Raw genomic sequence first — 10696 nt, 5'->3', positions numbered from 1 at the left:
GAAAATTCACGTGTTGCTAAACGACATGGAACAACTTCATTACTATTAATAGATGGGTAGACAGATCGCGCAGTAGATAGATAGATCCTAAGGGAAATTGAGCGCTCAGTTGTTCAGCTGCTCCACATACACTCTTGGGATCAAACATCATAAAGTGACATATACGGCTGACCTCACATTTCGCCTCCCTGCCACTTTTCATCCTTAATGAAGTGTTGGACACGACTAATTGATGACTTTCGAGTATAGGAAGAACAGAGGGTGCAGAGGTGTGAGACTGCAGCACGGTGGCAGTAACCTAGTGCATCCACTGGGGGAGGACCGAGCACTGCCTGCACGCTCTGCAGTAAGAGCGCCCCTGTCTCGCACCGAGAGGCTCTCCACGACACACACACGCACTCGCGTTCGCGCGCACACGGGGGGGAATACAGGAGGATAGGTAGGGATACAGCTGCAGACAGACAGATGTGTGATGCTCACACTCCGCCATGCAAGGGACCGTTTCCATTCAATGGGGTGAAGGTAAACTTTTGCCCATCCTCGCATGCATTCGCCTCAGCCGCGCGCGGCTGTCATCGATGTCACATCGCCGCTTGCACACCTTTTTAAACCTTTGCCTGCGCCTGCATTGAAGAGGGGTTGTGGCGATGGAGCCGACACAGTGGGCTGAAGTCGCAACAGATCCTGTTGAATTGAGACGTCGATACGCAGCCAAAAAGTGCCCTTCTCGGAGTGCGTCAGAGCTGCATGGATGTCGTGGATGAGGTGGTCGCTGCTCGGCTACGACAAGGGATTAGTCAGATTATATCCAAAACAGACACGGAGATTTGGGAAGTGCATCCTCACCTATAGCGCACCCAATCGCCCGCTGTCTGATACGTCTGGGAGGCGTTTGCTTCATTTTAACATGTGAGTATAAATGTTCGGAGCTATAAATAAGCAGCAAGAGGGAAAAGGCGCGTCGCATTGATTTATGAATACCTCAACCGCGAAAATAATACAACAACGAAGTTTCTTCACTGCACAATAATATCTGAACTGTACTAACGATTCGTTATTTTCTTGCAGCTCCAGACAGAGGATGTAGTCACCAGAGCCAGAATATAACAGCAATGATCCCTTTTTATTTTTTTTTAGTGTCTCTCATAAAATGGCAACCGGTAGTGACCAAGGCAAGGATGATCAAAAGACGCATGTGGTGGAATTAACCACCTGATGGAGACCACCAAAGATACTGTGTGTGACTCACATGCTGACCACATCAAGGCTGCTGCTTTAAGTGTGTGTGTAACAGGCCGGGCCCCCGCGGCCCTCACCTTTGCTGGGGAAATGATGTCATAAAATACTGGGGGCCTGTGTCTAAATAGTTATCATTAAGCGCACACGCAGTATGGATCTGACGGTGTGGGCTTTTGTTTTGATCCACATGTGATTGGTCCAGCTTTAACTTCTAACCACTGGCCTCCTTCCAGCTTCGGACCTATAACCTTCTGACTTAAAATGGAGTTTGCAATGGTGGGCGCAGACGGCGGGTGCAACAGCCACCTGCCATACGGGTATGCCCAAGCCCGCGCCCGGGAGAGGGAGCGAGAGAGGGAGCGTCAGGCGGCCCAGTCCAGAGCGGCGGCAGTGGCGGCAGCAGCCGAGAGCGGATCCGGAGCGGACGTGGGAGGCGTCAGCTCAGGGGGGTCCACCTCTTCATCCACGACCACAACCGCCTCATCAGGCGCGAATCTCCTTAACAACCGCCAGCATCCGTCTCGCGCCGCCTCCTCCAGCGCCAACATTAGCAGCGGCGGTACCGCCTCGCGCCCCTCCTCCTCCTCCTCCTCCTCCTCCTCCACCACCTCCTCTCAGGATCCCGAGAAGCAGAGACTCCTCAGAGAGCGCAAAAAGCAACACGGCGTCGGACGGTGGAGACGCAGCCGGACTACTCTCGGCGGGGACCTGCGCCACTCCGAACTGGCGTTGCTCGGATCCGAGGAGGACATCATGATCGAAGAGGAAGAGGGCGCCGAGGAAGAGGAGGAGGATGAGGAGGAGGAGCAGGGGACCAAGAGGTCCAGTTTTCTGTGCGACATGGATGATGATGCTGATGATGCTGATGATGACGAAACCGTCTCGATTACTGACAGACGTCCTCAGTCCGGATATGCGAATGTTTACGGCGAGTTGGGCTGCTGCGAGAGAGTTGTCATCAACGTGTCGGGCCTCAAGTTTGAAACTCAGCTCAAGACTCTTACCCAGTTTCCGGACACTCTCCTGGGGGACCCCGACAAGCGCATTCGGTACTTTGACCCGCTGAGGAACGAGTACTTCTTCGATCGGAACCGACCCAGTTTTGACGCTATTCTGTACTATTACCAGTCTGGGGGGCGCTTGAAAAGACCCGCTAACGTCCCGTTTGACATCTTCTCCGAGGAGGTAAAGTTTTATGAACTTGGAGAGGAGGCGATACTGAAGTTTCGAGAGGATGAGGGTTTTGTCAAAGAGGAGGAGAAGCCTCTCCCGGAGGACGAGTTCAAGCGCCAAATTTGGTTGCTATTCGAATATCCGGAGAGCTCCAGTCCGGCCAGGGGCATCGCGGTGGTGTCCGTGCTGGTTATTGTCATCTCCATCGTCATTTTCTGCCTGGAGACGCTGCCCGAGTTCAGGGATGACAAAGAGTTCTTGCAGGCCAGACACAACTCCACGCAGCCGGACCACGGATTTACCCCCTTCAACGACCCCTTTTTCATCGTGGAGACAGTGTGCATTATTTGGTTCTCCTTTGAGATTACAGTCCGCTTCTTTGCGTGTCCCAGCAAAACGGCTTTCTTTAAAAACATCATGAACTCCATTGACATTGTTTCCATTTTGCCTTACTTCATAACCCTCGGCACGGATCTGGCGCAGCACCAAGGCAACGGGCAGCAGGCGATGAGCTTCGCCATTTTGAGAATAATCCGCCTGGTCAGGGTCTTCCGCATCTTCAAGTTGTCCAGACACTCCAAGGGTCTGCAGATCCTGGGCCACACTCTGCGCGCCAGCATGAGGGAGCTGGCCCTGCTCATCTTCTTCCTGGTCATCGGCGTCATCCTCTTCTCCAGCGCAGTTTACTTCGCGGAGGCGGACGAGCCCACCTCGCAGTTCACCAGCATCCCGGACGCCTTCTGGTGGGCCGTGGTGACTATGACCACGGTGGGCTACGGGGACATGAAGCCCATCACCGTGGGTGGCAAGATAGTGGGCTCCCTGTGCGCTATAGCGGGCGTGTTAACCATCGCGCTACCGGTGCCGGTCATAGTGTCGAACTTCAACTATTTTTACCACCGTGAGACCGACAACAACGAAGACCAGGCGCAACCGGTGGTTGAGAGCATGCCGCCGGGATGCCCCTACTTCCCGGACTTTTTACGCAAATTTAAAGGCTCGCCATCCGGCTCCTCGCTGGGGGACAAAGCGGAGTACATGGAAATGGAAGAAGGGGTGACGGAGTCTCTGTGCGGACTGGACAAAAGTCCCAGTAAAGGCAACGGCACAGACATAAGCAGAAGGAACAGTACGAACTCCAAATCCATTCAGACTGACGTGTGATTACAAATATTTTTGCTTTATTTTTGTTTTCCCAAAGAAAATATAAATATATATTGTTTGTCACCAAACAAGTTTTACGCACGGGCTACGCAGAGCCCCCCCCCCCCCCCCCCCAATTGCCCTCCTCCCCTCTACAAGAGTTTAGAGGTCGCCATGGTTACCAGGTCTTACGATAGTTCCTTGCACATCTTTCCCACAACATTAGGGCCAATTTATGACAAATTAACGTACCTAACTTTTGCTGGCTTCCAAATTAGACATATAATGACATTATAGAAAAGATAGTTCTGCACTCGCACTTTATAAGTTTCAGCAGGAAGAGTATTGATGGTCAATTTGCTCTAATGCAGTAAAGTCACCTTTTGTTTGCACTCGAGGAATTTGTGGTAGATTGACATATTCTTATGGACAAAAATTGTGCAGGCAGACGTTATTTGATCATTCACAACATTAAAAAGAGTTGAAAATATTCGTAACCCTTTCCTATAAGAAAACCATAATACCCCAATTGGAACGTCATAAAAGTTCAGCATGAAAGTTGATTAACATTCTTAGAGCTCCAGTACATACTGTATATGAAGTGAAGCTCACTGAAAGGGCAGTGCATTTAGCAGTCATCACATAAACCAGGGCTAGAAATAATCGTGTTGTACTGTACATGTGCGCCAACTATGAGAGCTAAGTAAGCACAGGAATCACCGCATTTAAACACAGCTGGAGGAAGGACTTGTCCCTCCATGTTTTTAATGAACACATGACGTCAGTGTCCCCAAATACATTTACTGTAAGTCACCTCCAAATGATAATATCCCTTTACACGGACTCAAATGGAACACTGAAGCAAAAAAGACTCCATTGAGGAAACTCCTTGTGAGGAGGTTGCGAGCAACTTCCCCTTGTTAGTTGGACTAGGTGCACTTTTTTTTAATTATTATTATTATTTTTTAAATTCAAGAGGACTATTGCTTTCTCATCTGGATGTGATGGACGTCTTCCAAGGTAAGTAGCCTCATTGGGTTTCCCCTGATCTCTAGATTAATGATGATGATGACCAGCCAAATATTGACCTTGAGTTACAATAGCATCAGTTGCATTATGCATCCATTTTAATGCTTGAATGACCCCTGCTCCCATGAATGAAGCACAATTATGCATTTGCTTAACATGCATTGTACAATGATACACATCCCCATTGCGCATGCATTTTACCACTATCAAATAATATTTTAAACAAGTTTCATTACAAAAAAACTGGTTGTAAAATAACTGTTGTATCTCCTCAACTGCTGAATCAGGTGCTTTAAAAGTGAGTTGGAACAGCAAAATCTTCTGTCGGCTGTCTGAACTACATAAATATGTCGGACCAGTTGCTGATGTTTCATTTCAGATGCAGTAGATGGTTGTTAACTTTGATGTTTACAAGATAAAATGTGACAAATAAGCACATATCCAACACATTTCACCCCAAACTTTTTTTTTTATGACACAAATGGAAATTCACTCTGAATGATATTGGTATATAAGGATGATTTGGTTGAACTTGCCTGAGGCTCACTGCGGTGCTCAGAATTGTAACATACAATACAAAAGTATAAATGCAACATTTTAGTTCATGCTCATGTTTTTTTCTAAGTGAAGAAACATCTTCATAACCCATATATGGAAACTAAAAGCGTATTTATCTCAAGATTATTGACTAACTTTATGAGCAAGATAGGAATCCATCCAATTGGCTGGTAGCCTATACACGATAGTAATGAAGAACATCACAATTATGATTTAGATTGGCCACAATACAAGATGATAGGAAAGCAAACAAACATAAACTGAATTTGGAATGGAGACAGGTCGTGATTTCTCCCAGCCAATAAAGGAAGATAAATGATATTTATGAAAAAAATAATATTGCAAGAAAAGATGAAAAGCACATCATTAAAAATAAATTAAAAAGTTGTGTAATATAGTATACAGCATTTCAATATAACCTTAAAAATGAAAGCGAGAGAGAGAGAAAGAGAGAGAGTGAGAGAAAGAGAGAGAGAGACAGAGAAAGAGAAAGAGAGAGAGAGAGAGACCGTGGAGAATGTGTCAATGCAGTAACCTGACCAATTAAATGTGAAGATGAGCACTGTGTAAAGTTACACCAGGCAAGGTTTACACCTCTTTAAAAACGTGAAGCTTTAGTTGACCGCCTTAAGGTGTTTCTTAAACTGCGCGTTTGAGCGACTTTTCACTGTGACCAATCCAAAGCACCACTGAGCAATAATGATAGTTAATAGTCATTAGTTCACATCCAATCTACAATTTGGTTTGTAGATTGTATTACTCAACTGCCTTTCCATCTTGAGCTTACTTTAAATGACTATGGGTGACAAACTACACTCTAAAGCAGGTATGCCCGAACCAACCCCCACCCCCCTCCCCCCGAGTGTCACATACAGAAAAGTCGAAGGATACAAGGGCTACGTTGGAATTCTAGATTCAGAACCAAAACAGGACCAGTCTGTTGTAAGACCACCGTTTTTCAAGCAGTTGCTTGGGAATCATTCATGTGATAGCTTCACAATTTGGACCTTGACACAGTCACACAGCACAGATTTTTGCTTGTAAAAATTAATTATCTTTAGTCACCACAGTGTTATGAAGATAAATGTTTTCACTTGTTGTTGTTTACTAACTGTAAACCGTTTATTTGCATATTTAGAAAAGCTCTACAGTATATAAAACATTAGTTCCAGTAGTAGATGCAATTCTTAGTCTATGCTGCGGGCTGCTTAAAAATGGTTGGAGGTCCACAAATGCCCCCCATGCCATTGTTTGGACACCACTGCCTTAGAGTGACTAATTCAATTTGACAATAAGAACAAAAGTTTTGTATTTTGACTGAATGCATTGGACAAGGATGAGGCAATCTGTGTCAAGTTAAATTATTTATTTTTATTAAAGACCGATACCAGTACAAGTACGCAACTCTTGCGTAGTCACTGATATCGATACCAAGTACAAATACCACTAGACCTATATAACCCACTATAACATTTTCCTTTAAAATTGCATGAAATTAATGGCATTTTTTAATTCTTCTTATTTCAAATTTCTAGTTCTTGATTGTAAAATGGCCACAAGAGGGCCGTCACGAGTACCGATACCTTGAAATAATTTGCCCACTTTTAAGTGTTGTTAAACTTGTTAATTTTTGTTTTTATTTGCACTTTTTCAGAAAATGTGTTTTTTTTGTGCAAAAGTAAGCCATTGTTTTTATTTATATATTTAAAGTAAGGGGTACTTAAAAAAGAAGACAAAAGGCAATAATATTTTTTAACGTCCCATAAAAAAATAGAGTATAATTTTGAAATGTGAAGTAAAATCGAATATGTACATTGACAGCTCCTTGCAGCACACCGGCATTTATAGCCATAAAAGATTATGAGTGCAACACAAGCACCCAAACACTGCACCTTGTCACTCACTCAGCCAGCTCTCATCGACACATAATCACTGCCGCAGCATGTAATTACTTTTTGCTGTGTGTTTATATTCTCACAGGAACTATTCATACACGATATTTTCACTCAGACCCAAATGCAGGGACATCCCCGGCCTGGCACGTGGCCATCTTCACTTGGGGCCTCACACTTTATACTTACATAATGTGGCTTATGGCAAGATCGAGGCACAATCCCAAATATTTTTTAAGCAAAGTGTGTGGGTCAGGCATATTCTTAGTGCTGCGCTGCTGAGCCGAGTGTGAAAACAGCCTGTATCATCTCCAGCCACACAACAAAGCTGAATGGTTTTGATAGTGTCACATGCACGGACAGTGTTTGTAGTGCAGATTTAGACCATATGGTCCGGTCATGTGACAAACTGAGTTTTTTATGCTTATTTCTCAGAAGTTTTCCCATGCTTGTCAAAGGACATCCAAGGTGGCCAGCAAGTTTATATGTCACATTTATTGCCATACAAGGCAATGTTAAAAAGTGAGTTGATCATCACTATTACTCGAGTTAGTAATTTTTCCCAGTCAAAATTATCTGTGGTGAAGAAATGCTCTGCTATTTGGTTAGACTACATTTTAAATGGTTAAGAGGCTTACAGATTAATTAATTACATTATGTAGAAATTTACTTTTACTTTGCAAATAAAATGTTAGATAAAATTAATTGTGACTAATATAACAAATGTCCAAATCTATGTCCCTTACCTACTACTAATGAGGAAGACTAGTGCTCTGTCATTCAATCTGAAACTGACCACAAAATAGCCCTTAGAAGAAAGACAGATTTTTCTCAGTTTCCTTTTTCTTTATTTTTTTAAAGGGACATTCAGTGATCCCTAGCACCATCTAGTGGCGAACTAAAAATTCATTCATTTTGAATAACAACAGTCAATAATATCCCAAAAACATGTTGTATAGCATGAACATACATACATATACATATTCATTTACATATACATATACATATATATATATATAGATATAGATATAGATATAGATATAGATATAGATATAGATATAGATATAGATATAGATATAGATACATACGACTAACTTCCGCTAGCTGCTTTTGTTAGCTGCTAATTCCGCCTCACTCGGTCTTTCGGCGTCGCTTGCCGGGCTTCACAATGGCTGCCAAGTTGCCGTCACTCACCGAGATGCTCGTTTGCTCAAGCAAAATAAGAATTGGTGGTAGGCTTGCGAAATGTGGCCTCTCTGAGCCACCGTAGTGTGCGTGCTCCTGCCTGTGTGCTTCTAATGCTATTCTTTGACCAGTAGATGGCACTAAGGACTGCACACTGGGTCTTTTAACATTTTACAAAATAAGGCTCCCAATTTCCCCAAATATAATTGTTTAAAAAAGAGAGCAAAACTTCATGTGAGTTGATGAATTAAAACACAATTTGGTAAGGTATTTGATTAAAATCAATAGTCATTGATAAGTTGCTATAAAACAAATAAGATAAAGTGGTAAGATTACATATATCAATTGTATTGAATCAGTTATTTTGGAGTGAGAATCCCTGGAGGGTTTATTGTTCTTATAACCACTTAGGGCCCAATTCTCGTGACCAGAGCAAGTTTAACTGTGCATGTGAGTTGTGTTTTCTTTCTTTTGTCTTTTTCATAGATGAGTGCAGCTAGAAAGGTGCATTCACGCCATTGTGAGTTAACACAGCAGAGTTATTGTACTTCTAGGCCAAAGAAAGTGGCTCTTATTTCTTTTCAGTGCAATAGACGAGCGCGCACAGTCTTTGATATTGCGGAAGCAGACATAGACTAGCTGGAATTCCATGCAGAAAATGGAAGTGTGCAAAGTACATTTTTTAGGAACTGCAAGCAGAACTTCACTTGCGGAGGAGTGAGCACTTAAGAGAAGGCCCTCCACCCCGAATCGATCCCATTTTCTGGGATTGGTCACTTGACGTTCCAGGTATTGGCTGGCGACCAGACCAGTCCAGGGTGTGAGCTACTTAGTGCCCAAAGTCACCTGCACTCACAGAACTATTTCAAGCCTAATTTAAGATTAATGTATTTTTTTATATAACAAATTGCCATTTACTTCCTTAAAAAAAAAAAAAAATTAAAGATAATTTTAACACAAATCTACGGAATAAACTTTATATGATACATATTCATTAGTCTAACAAAGCCTATTTATTTAAAATGCATAATCCTCAGGTTTAGGTATTTAGCATTAACAAAATATAATTACTCTAAATGATTAATAATAGGAACATTTACTTGAAATACAAAAAGTATATTGTTTGAATTGCAGAATAATCAGGTTTGCATAATCCTCAGGTTTCGGTATTTAGCATTAACAAAATATAATTACTCTAAATTATTAATAATAGGAACATTTATTTGAAATACATAAAGTATATTGTTTGAATTGCAGAATAATCAGGTTACCAATAAATATACTGCTATGTGAAAAAGACTTATGTCTTACCCCCAATTTAGAGTTTTTTATGTTTTTGAGATGAAACTGAAAGCAGACATCCCAAAAACATGAAAAAAATGGGGGGAAAAGTAATTATGTTGTATTACCGGTAATACTGTAAATACACAAACCTGAAGATTATGTATTTCAAATAAATAGGCTTTTTTTTGACTAATAAATATGTATCATATAAGTTGTGTTTGGTATAGGTTTGTGTTAAAATTATCAAAAAAAAAATGTAAAAAAAAAAAATACATGAATTTTAAGTTAGTCTTGAAATATTTCTGTGCGTGTTAGGCTCCAGCTCACCAAGTGGTATAGAAAATGAAAGGATGTATGATGTGTCCTGCCTTTCATTGTGCACTGTAGAAATGTATTTATTTCTAAATATGAATTTCAGCTGTTGTGATGACTTTCTGAAACTGTAATGGCTTGTTCTGCAAAACAGATGCTAAACTGGGCTGACAACCAGTGCTAAAAGTCCTCACTGACCCCGCTGACAAATGTCCTATTTAGCTGTTGAGGAAAAAAGTCGTACCTGCAGCCAACACATCTATCCAAATACCTGCTCAGGGACACTGAGGGCTCAAGTCTGTCACCACAGCACATCCAAGCACATTAACACTTATGAGTCAATATCACCATAAGGTGCCTTTGAGACTTGGCGATTTCAGTCCCCCTAAGAATTAAGGTTTTCTATTAAACTCCATATTAATTGCATCAAATAGATATTATTCTGTAAAATAATGTAACTACAATCAGTGAATGCTAATGCAAACAGCAAAATGTGCGCTTGCTGAAAGTGTGGACTTTTTTGGTTCATGTTTGCTTTTAAATTTAAAAGCTTTGAGGACCACATGATTCATTTTGCAAGCCGACAGTGTACTGTTGGACAAATATATTTAGAATTTTACTATGTGTGGCTTGACAGCATGAAATTACACACATGATGAACATTACAAAACACAAGTGCAAATACTTATCCTGCAACAGTCCAGTATCAACATCCATTGGAGGAAATAAAAAAAATGTAATAAAACATTAAGAGAGTGGCAGTTATCCCATTATGACAGGCGCGCAAAACCGTTTTGTAATTTTGAGGAGCAATTTTTTGCCGGTTAATCCCAGGGACCTGGAGCAAGGGTTTCATTAAACAATGAAAATACTACGATGTA

The 10696-nt window shown here is 42.0% G+C and overlaps 1 protein-coding gene across 1 annotated transcript in view; it reads left to right on the top strand.

Annotated features, from left to right (window-relative positions):
• Window positions 1-378: 378 nt before the first annotated feature.
• The window catches only part of kcna4 (potassium voltage-gated channel, shaker-related subfamily, member 4), a 58922-nt gene continuing 48604 nt past the window's right edge, over window positions 379-10696 (top strand). Inside the window, exons 1-2 of the mRNA XM_077564699.1 lie at window positions 379-909; window positions 1069-4575. Coding sequence (XP_077420825.1) covers window positions 1501-3576 — 2076 coding nt within the window. The 5' untranslated portion in view covers window positions 379-909; window positions 1069-1500 and the 3' untranslated portion in view covers window positions 3577-4575. The remainder of the gene's footprint in view (window positions 910-1068; window positions 4576-10696) is intronic.

The sequence above is a fragment of the Vanacampus margaritifer genome, chromosome 4 (assembly GCF_051991255.1).
Source record: "Vanacampus margaritifer isolate UIUO_Vmar chromosome 4, RoL_Vmar_1.0, whole genome shotgun sequence".
Classification (NCBI taxonomy): domain Eukaryota; kingdom Metazoa; phylum Chordata; class Actinopteri; order Syngnathiformes; family Syngnathidae; genus Vanacampus; species Vanacampus margaritifer.
This window is presented reverse-complemented; position numbering and strand designations above follow the sequence as displayed.